At 43.3% G+C, this 16728-nt stretch overlaps 1 protein-coding gene across 1 annotated transcript; it reads right to left on the bottom strand.

Annotated features, from left to right (window-relative positions):
* Nucleotides 1-3527: 3527 nt before the first annotated feature.
* LOC109198060 (uncharacterized protein C7orf43 homolog) lies at nucleotides 3528-12903 on the bottom strand. The gene is made up of 8 exons (XM_019353719.2): nucleotides 12741-12903; nucleotides 12476-12623; nucleotides 12311-12329; nucleotides 9286-9346; nucleotides 7885-8057; nucleotides 6347-6477; nucleotides 5324-5485; nucleotides 3528-4821 (listed from the first exon to the last, which is right to left on the bottom strand). The coding sequence occupies exons 1-7, from the start codon at nucleotides 12857-12859 to the stop codon at nucleotides 5432-5434; spliced, it is 705 nt and encodes a 234-aa protein (XP_019209264.1). The 5' UTR covers nucleotides 12860-12903; the 3' UTR covers nucleotides 3528-4821; nucleotides 5324-5431.
* Between the last annotated feature and the right edge of the window lie 3825 nt (nucleotides 12904-16728).

The raw sequence follows: 16728 nt of genomic DNA, 5'->3' as shown, positions 1-16728 counted from the left end.
GCAGAGGGAACAGTGATCACACAGCAATGTAAGAATAGAAACATAACAGTGAATCTGGACATGTGTACAGATGGAGCAAACAAACAGGATGTAACACTACATTAAAGCCACAAATGGGAAGAAAACAAAGCCAAAGGAAAATATATTTGATCTCAGGAATCCAAATCAGATGCTTTAGAGCAGGGGTCGGCAACCCTGGAGGAGCAGAGACCCGAGGCGGCCGCCGGTCCGAGTGTCAGGTGAACTGAACTTCAGGTGAGAAGTTATGACCTGCAGTCTATCTGGGTCAGATATAAACCAAGTTTAGGTGGAGTTTATTTTCGTTATGCTGACTTTTTACAGTCAGTTACAATAACTCGTACTGCGCACTAGCTAGCATGACGGAGTTTCTATACAGCTGGGTGGGTGCTATGATGTTACTGATAGTGAACTTTATTTTATTCATAAGGTTAGTTAGTAGAGTTGCCAACCGTCCTGTAAAAAACGGAATCGTCTCGTATTCAGAGAAAATATTACGTGTTTCGCATTGAGCTGAAAGGGAACACAGTTTGTCCCGGACTTCAGCTAGAATGGAAAAAAGACACAAAGCTGGATTTATTCTGTGTCTTCTGCCTCTTCTCCTCTCCTTCTCTCCCGCTCTCTCTGCTGTTGCGACTTCAGAATCATCAGAATCAGAATAGTTTATTAATCCCGAAGGAAATCAGGGTTACAGCAGGCAGCACACTAATGGCGCATGCACACTTACAAAGGAACCTTCTGACCAAACTTACACAAACATCACATTGGGAAGACATGTCAGAGAGGTAGGCTGATGGGAAAAAACAACGAAAATACATAACATGAGGTGAGAGGAGGAGAAAAAACTCCACTCAGACTGAGCTCCTAGTGGGAGAACAGTTTGAGAACAGAAAAAAACACCTCAGCACAAAAAGCACATGACTATCAACACACCATAGAAACACAAGACAAGCAACAGGGGCGGGTAAAGGGTGAGAGAGAGCCGGTGTAGACAGTGCATCCGGTCCTGCAGCATGTCTGCGCTGGTCCAGTCGACCGCCATCTTCCCCCGGAGGGGACAAGCATCGAAGGCGTCTGGAAAGGGAGGGGGGATGAGTGTGTATCAGTGTGTGTGTCCAGAGTTCAGCTGAGACAGTGTCCTTCGCCCTGCCAGGCTAAGTAAACAGTCTTCCAGCGAACCCAGGTGGCCTTGCATAAGAAAGGAGAAACAGTCTCAACACAGTCGTTATCAGGGTGTTGTTGTTCAGCTCCAGCCTTGAGACCACAGCTGGAGCTGAAGAGGTCTCCGCATGAAGTGATGGTGGTTTTTACTTTAGTGCGAACAACTCATATGAATTTCAAAGCTGTTCTAACAGTCCGACACTGGTCTCTCAATCTCCCGTTGGAGAGCCGTGAGCTTCTCCATGATCTTATCTGTGCTGCACTCAATGAGCCCATTTTGAGAACTCACCACTCGTCCCATCGATTCAATCCCAGCGGGCAGCCTTGTGGGGGTTTGAACAGCCGATTCCACTTTCTTTAATCTTCGATAAGTCAGGGCCAAGCCAGCTCCGATCAGCAAGAACCCTGTTGTCATGGTTCCGAATAGGTAGATAGTTAATAATCGTTGTAATAGTACACATATATATATGTATATATATATATACATATATATAATATACGTATATATATATATATATGTATATATATATATATATATATATGTATATATATATATAGGAGGTACACCAGAGAGATAGAAGGCAGGAGAATAAACCAGCTGTTCTCCACAGAACCAGCAAAGGTGTACTCTCAGTGGCAAGGGAACAATAAGAGAACAGCACCACCAAGGCTGGAGACGGAGCAATACTGGAAGAGCATATGGGAGAAGGACGCAACCCATAACGGCAATGCTCAGTGGCTAGTGGATCTGAGGGCAGACCATAGCGACCTCCCTGAACAGGGTCCAGTAACCATCACAGTGGCAGATATCCAAGAAAGGGTCTCCAGTATGAAGAGTTGGACAGCACCAGGGCCCGACATGATTCACACCTACTGGCTGAAGAAGCTGACTGCACTCCACGAGCGTCTGGCAACACAAATGAACCAGCTGCTAGTTGACGAGAGACACCCGGAATGACACAGCGGCCAGGGAGGCAGAAGAACAGCACATCAAGAAGGCCCTGAGTAAATGTGGTTATCCCAGCTGTACTTTTGTCAAAGCTGGAAAGGCACCTAAAGAAAGCTCCAGCCGATCCAGGAGAGAAGGACAACCGCTGCCCAAGCAAAAAACTGTAGTGATCCCATATGTGTCAGGAGTATCGGAACAGTTGAGACGCATTTTTTCTAAACACCGGGTCTCTGTGGCTTTTAAACCCCAAAATACGCTGCGCCAAAAATTGGTCCACCCCAAGGATCGGGTCCCCCGACACAAACAGAGTAACATAGTGTACGCTGTTAAGTGCAGGAGGATTGCCAGGATTTATACATCGGGGAAACCAAACAACCTCTGGCTACAACACAGAAGAGCGACCTCGGCAGTCTATTTACGCCTACAGGCCAGTGGACACTCTTTCAATGATGAGGATGTAGCATCCTGGAGGCCATTTACGTGAAAAGGGAAAGACCATCTCTGAATCGAGGAGGGGGCCTAAGGGTACATCTGTCACCATCTTACAATGCTGTGATTGCAGCCATTCCCCAACTCTCTGTGAATGGTACACATGGTTATTGATCAGTGGGTTTTGGTCAGCGGTTGTTGATCAATGATCATGAGAATTTGCATAATTAAGATTAAGGAACTGACCTCCCAGCCCATTGTTCCTTCAGTGGGCTGGTTTCAGTCATTATGCAAATGTACTGTTTATGAGATTGAAACCTGCAGCTGAGACTGAAGAAGTCACCTGGATGAGTGACGAAACGTTTCTCCCACAAAACACTACGTCCAGATGAACAGAATCAACTTTTGGAGATTTACTTTCCTGGATGATTGAGAATGCATCAAGACCTTGGGCAAGACACTTCACCTACCGCCTACTGGTGATGGCCAGAGGGGCCGATGGCGCGATATGGCAGCCTCGCTTCTGTCAGTCTGCAGCTGTGGCTACAACTGTAGTTTGCCTCCACCAGTGTGTGAATGTGAGCCTGAATGAATAGTGGAGTTGTAAAGTGCTTTGGGCGCCTTGAAAAGCGCTATATAAATCCAATCCATTATTATTATTATTATTATCATCTGACCCTGACAGTCACTGCACATACCTGTAACTGTTATGTCAGCTGTTTAATTGAAAGCCTATGATTATCATAACAATGCTATGAGCAAAGACATTGGTACCACCAGTGCAATGACTCCAAACATGCACTCGCACATGCAATCATCTTCAGTCTCAATAAAAATGAGTTACAGTGGGATGCAAAAGTTTGTGCAACCTTGTTAATAGTGATTATTTTCCTGTATAAATCATTGGTTGATAAATTAAAAATGTCAGTTAAATATATCATATAGGAGACACACACAATGATATTTGAGAAGTGAAATGAAGTTTATTGGATTTACAGGAAGTGTGCAATAATTATTGTAACAACCAACGATTTATACAGGAAAATAATGACTATTCACAAGGTTGCACAAACGTTTGCATCCCACTGTACGTCCTCTTTAAACTGTCAGCCTCCTACAGTATCGCTCGTTTTCTACTGCACAGAAAAAGCAGTTTTATGATAATGCAATGAAATCAGAGTTAGCAAAAATTGTATTCACAACTAAAGTGCAAATTTTATAATTGTTAATTTTTTTATGTAAAAAAACCTCAAGCAGCTGTTTCTAAGCCACATTGGGCCCATTTTTGGTCCACGCTCACAAAGTTGAGCGTCTGCGCTGCCCGCCAGCTCAGCTGCTGGGATATTTACTCTGGTTATTGTCTTTTTTATGATCTGGAACATGCAAGTCTAATAAATGAAAAACACAAAGGAAATGAAGGAGGGGGCAAATATCACAGCAGGAAGGTCTGAAATATTAGAAAGTGCTGCTAGAAGTTAAATCAAAAGATAATATAAACTGAAAGTAAGTAAATAACTACTGCAAGGGCTCGACACACTCTGACTGGATCCTATTATAAAACTAAACTTTTAGCCCCTCAGTGTCAGTGCAAACCATAGAGGCTGACATAAGAATAGTTTAAGACATAAATCCTTTAAGTTTGAGGCAAGAAGCCAAGATCCAGCTGTAAACCTTTGACATGTTAAATTAAAACGTGATGACATTATGGTTTGTTGACAGCACAGTATGCAAAACAAAACAAAAACAAAAAACATTTCTTTACAAAAACGTAAAGTTCTGTTATCACGTCCACATTGTGAGACATGAAACATACTGGAGCTTACTTTACGCTGTTGAGCCTGACTCGATGATCCTAAAAGGAAACTCGAGTGAAACCAACAGATTCAACTATAAACAGAGACGTGTATGAATAACAGTGATACACAGTTAAACAGTTTTAGCAAAAACAAACATTTTTAAAAAGTGTGAAGAAAATCTTTAAAGTAAATAAAAATGTTGATGTGATGGAGGGAATTTGTCATCAGATAGAAGCGTAACAAACAGAAGTATCCCTCCACTAACCTGAGCTCACATCAGAATCTCATCAGCACCAGTCCTCTGATTCATGTTTCATTCCTCATTCACTGACTCCATCTTTAGCATTTATTACAGTATGATTGTTGCTTCTTCTTGGGATGAAGACAAAGATCTGACGGCTGCTCTGTGTTGAAGCACAGCCACAGGACAGTGATGCTTTTGTCATAAGCTCCCACAGTCCAGATCACCTGAACAGAGAAACAGAGTGAGAAGAAGTTTAAAATGCTTCTAGGAAATGTACCAACATTAGACCAGTTTGCAGTAGATTTGTGTACATTTTGATAGATGGACATTTTTCACCACTATCCATTTGATGGCAAATAATCAAAACACAAATTTCATTCCAATTAATTTTAGGGGGTCTAAAGTTACTTCTCAACAAACCGCTGCTTCCAATCAGCTTGGACAAAGGTTACTAACACTTCTTTGGGCTGTCGTGTTGCTTTAGTCCCGTGATAGCTTGTTGAATTGTTTTTCTACAGCCAGAAGATGAATGTTAACCATGAACATTAAGTAACATGAAACGTATTTCACTCCAGCTTCTTAAGTTTTGACCTATTTTTACAACATTTGATTAAGAGCCAGTCCGTTTTGATTGTGCAATGCAGTATTTAAACTACAGAAGGGGGTTAATGTCTCATCTAAATAAAACAGGTAATGTTAAACAGTACATGCACCAGAGTTTCCTACCTTTTGTGTACATCTTTGATTCATTCCAGCACTAGCACCTTACACTCTCTCTTGGCTATTTTTACCAGTGAAACAAAGCTGGGATCGGGGGACAGGTGAGGGGCTCGATTAACAGTTCCTGCAGGAGAGGTTGTTGTCTGGAGCTCCACCATAGCGCCTGACCTGGACCATGAACAAAGATATCACAGACATCATTGTGGACTGCAATATGAAAGATTGTCTCAAATGCGTCTCCAGTCTTGCACAACTACTACAACGTCTCTAAAAAGTGCATCATCTATTATGTGAATCTTTTATACAAATATATTTGGCTTAAATCTGACATAACTCAAAAGAATTTCCATCCATCTTCTTCTTCTTATCTGGAAACAACCTAAGCAGAGAAGTCTCCAGTCTCCTCCCACAGCTTATTCAGGGGAACGCCAAGTCGTTTCCATGGCAGCAGAGAGATATAGTCTTACCAGTTTGTCTTGGGTCAGCCCCAGGGTTTCCTCCAGGTGGGACACCTTGGAACACCTGACCTGAGAGGAGCCAAAGAGGCAACCTATGGCTCTGGCTCATTTCCATTTGGAGAAGCAACAGCTCGACTCTGAGCACCTCTTGAATGACTGAACTTCTCACCATCTCTAAGGGAAAGGGCAGCCACCCTTTGGAGAAAGCTCATTTCTGTTGCTTGTATCTGTGATCTTGGTCACAAACCAAAGCTCATGACCACAAGCCAACAGAACACCATCACCTTCCAAAATCAGAAATTTTGAGGCCACCAAACTGGAAGCCTTCCAGTCCAACGCTGCCGCGTTATAGACGTGTGGAAGATGGAAAGCCATTATTTACATTTTTTGTCAATCAAAACTGTGCCAAATAAAAACAATACAGCAGTATGAGCGGTGTAGTAATTCCTGGTTTAAAGTTCTTCAAGGATCAAACATCAAACTGAGCATAAACATTATCACTGGGCTGGGTTTGTGTACTGTTAATATTACGACAATGTCAATACATTTAACAGCTTATTTCCTTTGGTACCTCAAAAATCCCAGTTTTGAGAATCTGGAAGGCCACAGTGAAGGACAGTATGGAGCCTTTCTTACACTGGCCCAGGTTGTTGAGTGGAGACTGGCACACAACCGCTCCCACACTGGGATCCTGACTTCCTCCTAGATGGATGCACGGACAGTGAGGAGCAGGTAACAAACATAAGCAGGGGAAGAATGAGAATTTAGACTGGATTAGGTATCCGATATAGGATTGGAGCAGAGAATATTTATCCAATTCAAGAATTCAAGGCTACGTTCACACTGCAGGTCTTAATGCTTAAATCTGATTTTTTTTTTATCAAATCTGATGTTTTTTTGTCTGCTTTTTCACACTACAAATAAAATGTGACAGCAAACGCGCTCCTGTGTGAACCCCCAATGCGGCCCGGATGCACAAAAAAAGACATCACACACAACACGCTCTGTTTACGGTAGTAAAAATGGCGGCTACAGAGCTAGTAGGTGTTGTTGCAGCAGTCTATCAATTTCTCTCCATATGCTAATCAAGTCCAAAACCTCAGTTTCTGTCCACTGACTCCGTCTCCAGTTTCCGCCGCCATGCTCTCTCGTTTGTCTTCTCCGACGCTGATAGTTGGCGTCTGTCTCATGTCAGGGACGTAAAAGATGGATTTAATATGACATGACCGTTCAAACAGCAGTCACTTTCTAAAACATCAGATATGTATCGGATTCAGGACCACATACGAAAGTGACCCAGGTCGGATTTGAAAATATCAGATTTGTGCCGTTCACACTGTCATAGCATGATGGGATATGAGTCACATAGGGTCAGAAAAGTCAGACTTGATGTGAACGTAGCCTATGTATGAAGCATTTGAATAGAAGAGCAGCAGTTCAGTGATTCTGACCATTAAAAACAGGAACCATGCCACAGAAATATTGGTATTTCAAATCCTTGTGTTCCTGCAGTCCACTTGTACAACTAGTCTGGATTGATCACTAAGCTCTTACACTAAGAGCTTGGTACCTGCAGTACACCTAGGCGATGTGTTTAATTTGTCTCAAAAGTTGGATGTTGGAACTGGAATGTGTGATGTCCCGTGAGCTGTGCGCGTTCCAGGAACTTGGGAAATCAAGAAAAAACAGGATTTGCTTTGGTTCTTAGCAAGGTGCAGCCATTTCTGCTTCAGTAGCAATAGAGCACAATGCTCAGGTGGAGGGAGGGGGTGCCCTCTGCAGCACATTCATAGATAGAACCTAGCCCGTGTTCTGCATATGGCTTATTTAGCCAGACACAAATACACAGTGGCAACATTACACATTTACAGTTTTGCTACCATTTACATGCATTGCTCCAACTTTGAAAATGGGGGTTGGATTGGCTAAAGAAGAAGGGGAAACTTTCATGTAATGTGTTTTTATTTCTGGATTTTTGGATGATATTCTGTCTCTCCATTAAAATGAAAGACTTGATTCTTTGTAAGTGAGCAAACTTCCAGATTCAGGAGAGGGAGCAAATAATTATTTCCCACACACTAGGAACTGTCTGTAGGATTTGATACTCACCCTCTGAATTCCAGATCAGACGAGCAGCAAGGAAATCTTGCAAATTGTTGAGCAGTGTGTATTTCACCCAGAAGTGTTGTTGAGGCCTGACGGTCCTTGGGCAGGACGCCATCATCACCAACTCTGGACGATTTAAGTGAACACTGGGTATCGAGTAACAAGTAGAGATGCATCTGGAGAGAGCATGATAAGTATTATATTTCTATTATTAGAACATATAGCAGGAATTCTTCTATAGGAGAAAACAAATAGCACAACAAGACTACAATTTCAATTCTATACAATTCTGAACAGAAAAAAGTCATTTAATGTTCTTATACGGAGATTGTTTTGGTTTCTTCTTTAATACATTTTGTATTTCACACATAAAGGCATACAAAATGATACAATGTGCTTATCCCTGTCAGGGTCACGGGGGGCAGGAGCCTAGCTGGGCTACCACAGGGCGAGAGACAGGGTGCACCCCGGACAGGTCGACCAGTCTGTTGCAAGGCTAACACATAGAGACAGACAACCATTCCCACTCACAGTCGTACTTATGGGCAATTTAGAATTATGAGTTAACTTAATCCCACTAAACTTTGATCGCTGGACTGTGGGAGGAAGAGAACCCACGCAAACTCCACACAGAAAGGCCCCAGGCGCTGGAACTGAACTCAGGATCCTCTTGCAGTGCTAATCGCAGTGTTACTCCTGCTAGCGTTTGTTGAGCAATTGCTGTCCTTCTACAGCAATGCATAGAGGTCAAAGGTCTAATGTAGTGCAGCCGCATAGATGATCCATAGTTGCTACAGTCTGCGCTAAGGGTGCAAACACGCACTCAGTTGTTATTTAAAATAGATGTTAAAAAAACTACAAATTCTTTAAGTCATATAAATATCATCTCTTAAATTGTTTAAAAACTGTTTTTATTTTGCCACAGTTGGTGAAATTAATCAATTTATTTTTGTATTAATTTTCTCTAAATCCTGTTATATGTTTGTGTTCAGTCAAATAACATAATAGAGCGCTGTAGATCCAAAAATATAGGATTATAGCTCTATCTCTATATATATGTTAAAGGTTATTTGTATTTAGAAGCCTGCAGCATTTTGATGATGCTTTGGTGCCCTCTAGTGACTCATGTGAAATAGTGATCAACTGGGAAATTAATGTTATTTCTGTTAGATAAACTCGTATGATCTTTATTTGTAGACCACACTAAGCAAAGAGATAAATAAAAACTCAAAGGGAACTTGAAGCCTGTTTGCCATCCTTTACTGGATGCAAGCAGCGGCTGTAATTACTTTAAAATACACGGCAGTCGTTTCATATAGACAGTACATGCAGACAGTACTGCTCCAGGATTGTTATGTACTGCTACTGCTACAGAAATACCTCAACAAGAAGACAAATAGTTACCTCATGGCAGGATGTACTGGACTGTGCCACTGTAGGACAGCAACAATGGGACTTCCAAACCCTATGAAAAGACAACAACATTATTTAATAATTAAAACCTCCTCTTCTACCCCTCTACCTCTTACATTGGACTCTCCAGGAGGCTGAAAGCCCCATAGAGGGCAGAGAAGTGACAAGGTGATGAGAGGCATTATGAGGTCTTTCCATGTGATTTCCATGCATCCTCATTACATTTTCACTTTTTACAGGTGGGATAAGGTCCTATGCTAGCTATCCTAGGTCCATGCTAACCAAGCCTACCTCGGATATGGGCAAGAGAAAAGTGAAACCATACCATCGCCAGGGTTAACAAGGTCCCTGTGAGGTGTTGAGGAGCCAGGATACTGATGAAAAGTGTACTGAAACAAGAAGCTCCAATCTGCAAGAGATGAGACAGGGCACTGTTGGAGTGCTAATATGCAAGTAACCCCAGGAGAAGAGGTTACATGAACAGGATGTGGGACCTCTGATATCTCCAGCATCCAGATTGTCAGCAAAACAACTACTAACTCAGTGTTCTAACATTTGGAGGAAGGAACTGCTCTCACAGCTAGAGACTGACGAGGTACAACACACAGGCTACGGCAAGGGGGAGCCAGGAAGACAAGTTGGGGGATATCATCATCACCCCGAGCTTGGGTACCAAGCCCAGGTACGATGGAAGAAGGAGCGTTGAGTGTGAGAGAAACTGACCTGAAAGGTCATGGTGAAGCTTTAAATTTGGACCCTCCGTATTCAGTTACCAAGATTACGTGAAGTACTCTCTGAAGGTCTGCTAGATGATGTGAATGCAGCACTACGGACAGTTCCTACTGTAAACATCACAGAGACTAATCTATACCCTTCAGTACCCTGGAGAAGGAGACTAGAGGACAAGATCAAGGTAGCATGGAGGGAAGTTATCGGTATTGAAGTAGAAAGAAATACAGCAAGCATGAGAACCGGCCCCATGCAACTACAGGCCAATAACCTGCCTCAGTACCACATGGAAGCTCCTGTCAGGCATCATATCGGAGGCTGAACAGGCATATGGTTCAATACATGAGCGGCACACAGAAAGGAATCAGCAGGAATACTAGAGGAGAGAATCCCCAGCTACTGGCAGACAGAGCAGGCGCCTGAGACTGCAAGAGTTTGAATAATACAGGCTAAGGGAAGCATGTATAAAGTAAAGAAAAAGGCACAGTACCTTTAATTCCTATGGCATGTTCTAACCTCTGTAATAGAAACTGTGGTGACCAGTAATGAATGCAGCACTGCGACGTGGCAGATTTCTTTTCTGATGTATTAATCATACATTTTTATCATATCACATTAGTAATAGTAATATCATTTTCTCCCTTAGCATAGCAAGAGCACTCCTGTCACTTAGTTTAAGCATGTGCACTACAAATGGCCTTATGCTCTACACACACACACTTGACGCAGTGAGGCCAGTGTTAGTTCATGGGAGACGTTAAACAGATAGTGAGACTCCTGTTTATCAGGGACGTAAATCCTTAGGTGATGGCCAAGCAGAAAACAAATCATAATTCTGTCTGTGAGGGAGAATTATGACTCTGCCATCCCACCTACCCATGTCATGTTTGGTGACAGGGTGTGTACCACACTCAACATGGACCAGAGGAAGCAAAGGAAAGAGTTGTCTCAGGAGATTAGAAAGAAAATCATAGACAAGCATGTTAAAGATAAAGGCTAGAAGACCATCTCCAAGCAGCTAGATGTTCCTGTGACTGCAGCTGCACATATTATTCAGAAATTTAAGATCCATGGGACTGTAGCCAACCTCCCTGGATGTGGCCGTAGGAGGAAAATTGATGACAGATCAAAGAGACGGAAAATCCAAATGGTAACAAAAGAGCCCAGAAAGACTTCTAAAGAGATCCGAGGTGAACTTCATGCTCAGTGAACATCAGTGTCAGATCGCACCATCTGTCGCTGTTTGAACCAAAGTGGCTACATGGGAGACGACCACGGAGGACACCATTGCTGAAAACAAATCATAAAAAAGCCGGACTGGAATTTGCCAAACTACATGTTGACAAGCCACAAAGCTTCTGGGAGAATGTCCTGTGGACAGATGAGACAAGAATTTTACTTTTTGCCAAGACACATCAGCTCTATGTTCACTGACAGAAAAATGAAGCATATCTAGAAAAGAAACATGGAGGAGGCTCGGTTATGTTCTGGGCTGCTTTGCTGCATCTGGCACAGGGTGTCTTGAATCTGTGCAGGGTACATTGAAATCTCAGATTGTCAAAGGATTCTGGAGAGAAAAGTGCTGGCCAGTGTCAGAAAGCTTGGTCTCAGTCGCAGGTCATGGGTCTTGCAACAGGACAATGACCCAAAAACACACAGAAACACCCAAGAATGGCTAAGAGGAAAACACTGGACTATTCTAAAGTGGCCTTCTATGAGCCCTGACCTCAATCCTATTGAGCCTCTTTGAATGAAACATGGCGTCTGGAAAGGCGCCCTTCAAACTGGAAACAACTGGAGCAGTTTGATCAGGAGAAGTGGACCAAAATACCTACTGAGAGGTGCAGAAGTCTCATTGACACTTACAGGAATCGCTTGATTGCAGTGATTGCCTCAAAAGGTTGTGCAACAAAATATTAAGTTGTGGGTACCATCATTTTTGTCCAGGTCTGTGTCATGCATTATTATTTTAAATAATTCTGTTCAAGCATGGTTAAAAAGCAATGTGTGACTTTCAGTGGTTAACATTCATAGAATTTGTATTTACTTTACTTTTGTCCGATTACAGTTATTTCTGTGACCATTGTGAGGTTTTCGTTCATTGACTGAAGGTACCAAGAATTTTGTCCACGTCTGTAAATGATATATAAATTAGGCACAATCACTTCCTTTATTTCTACTGTGTCTGGACTCAGTGGAGACCTTCAAAAGCAGCTAAAGACATGTTTATTAGCTTTAATTGGAACGGGCTTTTTATGATGTATTTATGACTGTATTGTGTTTTTACCTTGTAAAGCACTTTGTGTCTGTGAAAGGTAATATAGAAATAAACTTTACTTGCTTACTATTTATTGTAATCATTTGGCAGCTTTAACTTTGCACTAAACTTGTTTTCACAAAATCGCACTGGTTTTAAAAAAGTAAGGACACACTCTCCATTGTGCCTTCTCACCTTGCTGGATTGCTGTTCTTCTTTCTCTTGTAGCTGCAGCTGAAAAATGAAGGTCTGCTCCTCCAGGGCACTGAGCATACAAGGTAGATGTGATGATTTGTTGTCTATCCGACAGAATGAAGCCATGGTGATCTCCGCTGACTGGTGGCTTTAATAGAAAGTGTAAACCGTTATGCTCATTAGGAGGCTAAAGAACACAGAAAACAACTTGCCAATTACTTCCCTGCTTACAAAGCATTTGCACACCGAGTGCATATGTACTTACCAGACGTCGTCGACTACGAGAACTGAGCCATCAGGCATCATGGGAAGGTAAGACGAGTTATAGTTTGGAAGAATCTTCACATCTTTGACACACATTCTGTCCTGTGAGCTGCAGTTCATCACTGAGGAAAAAGTTACCCACTAACCATTAGCTGTTTATGAGCTTATTGTACTTCCAGGTACAATTGCATCATTTGGTGTTTGCTAACTTGACGCAGTTTCTGGACCATTCAAATTCCCCATTTTTGGTATGTTTAACAGAATAGTATTGTATATTGTGTATATTCATCTTGTTTCCTGCGTTCAATTTGAACAAGTTTAAAATGCAGTAAAAATCAGATGAAGGTAGCGTGACAGACGTTTACTTTGATCACACAAAAATGAGGCAGGACTGCGTGATGGATAATTCTAAGGAGCTCGGAAAGCAAACGGCTTCTTTAAGTTTCTTGAAGACGTTTCACCTCACATCCAAGAGGCTACTTAAGCTCTCACATCAAATAGTCACAAGTGATTAAACCCTATTTAAACCCCGGTGGGCTGCCCCACCGGGGTTTAAATAGTCTTAAGCCACCGTTAATTTCTTACACTTTGTTAGGAAAATTGGAAATAATAATGGGTTGCATTTATACAGCGCTTTTCGGGGCCCTCAAAGCACTTTACAATTACACTATTCATTCACTCTCACACACTGGTGGAGGCTACAGTTGTAGCCACAGCTGCACTGGGGCAGACTGACAGAAGCGAGGCTGCCATATCGCGCCATCGGCCCCTCTGGGCATCACCAGTATGCAGTAGGTGAAGTGTCTTGCCCAAGGACACAACGACTGAGACTGTCCGAGCCGGGGCTCGAACCGGCAACCTTTCGGTTACAAGACAAGCTGCCAACTGCTGAGATCCTGCGAAGGGCGAACTGAACCTCCAGCCTCCCGGGATCCGGCAGCTTATGCGCCACAGCAGACGCAGCTGCAGCAGGAGGCAGAGGGTCAGCAGCTGCTGGAGCGTCGTCATCCTCGGCTCGTAACATGTTCGAGTCAGGGGTCACCAACGTGGAGCTAAACACAGACGAGACGAGAGCTCTCACACGCCAACGTTTCTCACTCCAATGTTATTCTTGAACTAACAACTGAAAACATCGTACTCAGCAACACACTTCCTGCGTGTGAGTGCAGTCCACCACAGTGGAAATAAGGCAAAAACAAAGAGTTTGTAGATAAGATAAGCTTTCTTGTCATTTCTGTCTTCACAAAGATTTTCCGGGCTTCTTGAAGGGCTTTCCAGAAATCTTCTAGGGTTGTTGGCTGCTGCTGTTCTCTGTAAAGATGATGTGGGCTCCGAGGAGGCCGATCGATGGTGCACTCCATTGTGTGTTTTCTCTTCAGGTATGCTTTTACTCCCCTTTTTACTTTAGTTTGGTTTTAAAAAAATTGTCATCTAGTTTTTGTTTTTAGTTTAGTTTCTGTTGATTATAGAAACATTGCTACTCAGTAGTTTGCAAGCCTGACAATATCAGGCAGAACTGATCCAGGGTATCACTGAGCTGGATGTGTCTCAGGTGCACAGTCTCAGATTGACCGAAACAATGCCTAGATTTAGGTCAGGCATGTGTGGGTGCTGGTCAATAGTATCAGTTCCTTCATCATACTCTTGTCACATGAGACCAGTGACCATTCTGGTGCAACACAAGAAACCCAGGACCTGCTACACCAGCGTATCATCTGACAGCGGCTCCAAAGATTTCACTCTGACACCTAACGGCCATCAAGCTGCCGTTGCCCAGCTTGTAGAGGTATGTGCATCCCTCCATGGATGAGGTTGCCCATTCCTTAACCTACAAACAAACCAGTCATGCTGAGCATTATTACAGGCAGCATAACATTCCCCATGGCTTCTCCATTACTTTCACATTTGCCACATCCACTCAGGGTGAACCTGTTAAGAGGTAAATGAATTGGTTTTTATCAGCACCTCCAAGTCTGAGGCCATGTAGCTCAGCTGGCAAAGGGCGGAGAGCCCACTCCGGGTCAGCGACGAGTTCCTGCCCCAAGTGGTGGAGTTTAAATATCTGAGGGTCTTGTTCACAAGTCAAAGGAGAGGGGACCAGAAGACCGTTAGATTGATTGGTGTTGCGGCTGCACTGATGCAGGCGATGTACTCGTGGTGGCAAGAAAGCTGAGTGTAAAAACAAAGCTCTCGATTTATCAGTCAGTCTACGTCCCTACCCTCACCCATGGTCACAAGCTGTGGGTAGTGACCAAAATAACGTGATCTGGGACACAAGCAGCGGAAATGAGCTTAATCCGAAGGGCTGCTAGACACAGTGCTCGGCCATCATTCCTCGATATCGAAAGGAGTCGAGGTTGTTCAGGAGTTGGGTGCCTCCTGTGTGAGGTGTTGCAGGCATGTCCTACCAGATGGAGGCCTCGGGGCAGACACAGGACATGTTGGAGAGATTATATGTTTCCACAGGTCTGCGAACGCTTTAGTGTTCCACGGGATAGGCTAGAGGAGGTGGCTACGAGGCAGGAGGTCTGGGCTTCTCTGTGACCCGGTCGCAGATTTGGGAAGAAAATGAAAGCATAGATGGATGGAGTGGCCTCGTTGTTGGCCCTCTAGTAGGCCTGTAGTTAATGTAATTAACACCAAAGCAACTGAAACCGATTAAAAATCCCCTCTGCGACTTAACTGACCAGATTAATATACCAAGGGTTGAATTTATTCAATGCTTTACTTTGATTAAAAAGTGTTCCTGTAATTTGTTTGAGTAGTGTAAAGAAATCAGGGATGGGTCAAGACTTTTGAACAGTTTTGTACCGTTTAGGAATAATAAGCACAGTACAAACAAACACTAACAAATATATACACTATACACTATACAATACATGTTTACTTTTTTTACACCATTTCTTTACTGAAGGCATCAGAACTATGAATGAACACATGTGGAATTCTGTAATAACAATAAAGTGTGAAATAACTGAAAACATGTTTGATATTTCAGATTCTTCCAAACAGCCTTTGCTTTGATTCCTGCTTTGCTCACTCTTGGCCTTCTCTCCATGAGCTTCATGAGGTCGTCACCTGAAATGGTTTCAACAGTCTTGAAGGAGTTCCCAGAGATGCTGAGCACCTGTTGGTCCTTTGCCTTCACTCTGAGCTCCATCTCATCCCAAACCATCTCCACTGGGTTTAGGTCAGGTGACTGTGGAGGCCAGGACCCATCAGACCAAAGCACAGATGTCCTCTGGTCTAATGTCCACTCCTTGTGTTTCTCAGCAGCTGTTTGACCATAAAGGCCTGATTCACACAGTCTCCTCTGAACATGCAGAGATGCTACTGGAGCTCTGTGTGGCATCTATCTGGGCTCTAATCTGAGCTGCTGTTAACTTGTGATTTCTGAGGCTGGTGACTCGGATGAATGTATCCTCAGCAGCAGAGGGGACTCCTGGTCTTCCTTTCCTGGGGCGTCCTCATGTGAGACAGTTTCATCGTGGCCTTGATGGTTTTTGTGACAAAGTTTTCGCAGTTTTACAGCCTGACTGACCTTCACTTCTTACAGTAATGATGGGCTGTTGTTTCTCTCAGCTGATTGGTTCTTGCCATAATATGAATTCTAACAGTGTCAAATATGGCTGTCAGCTGTGCACCAACCTGACTGCTGCACAACACACCTGATGGTCCCAAACCACTAAGAAGGCAAGAAATGCCACAGATGAGCCCTGACAGGCCCACCTGTGAGGGGAAACATGTCAGGTGACGACATCATGAAGCTCACTGAGAGAAGGCCGAGGGTTTGCAGGCTGTCAATCTATCTACATCTACACACACACACACACACACACACACACACACACACACACACACACACACACACACACACACAGAGTGTACATGCATACAAGTGTGTCCAACCTTGGCTTTACGTGTACTGACTGGCAGCTTGTCCAAAGAGACAGTGAGACAGAAGATAAGCTGGTCTTCCAACACCCAAG

This window comes from Oreochromis niloticus, unplaced genomic scaffold (genome assembly GCF_001858045.2).
Source record: "Oreochromis niloticus isolate F11D_XX unplaced genomic scaffold, O_niloticus_UMD_NMBU tig00007933_pilon, whole genome shotgun sequence".
Classification (NCBI taxonomy): Eukaryota; Metazoa; Chordata; class Actinopteri; order Cichliformes; family Cichlidae; genus Oreochromis; species Oreochromis niloticus.
Note: the sequence above shows the minus strand (reverse complement) of the source record. Positions and strands in the feature narration are given on the sequence as shown.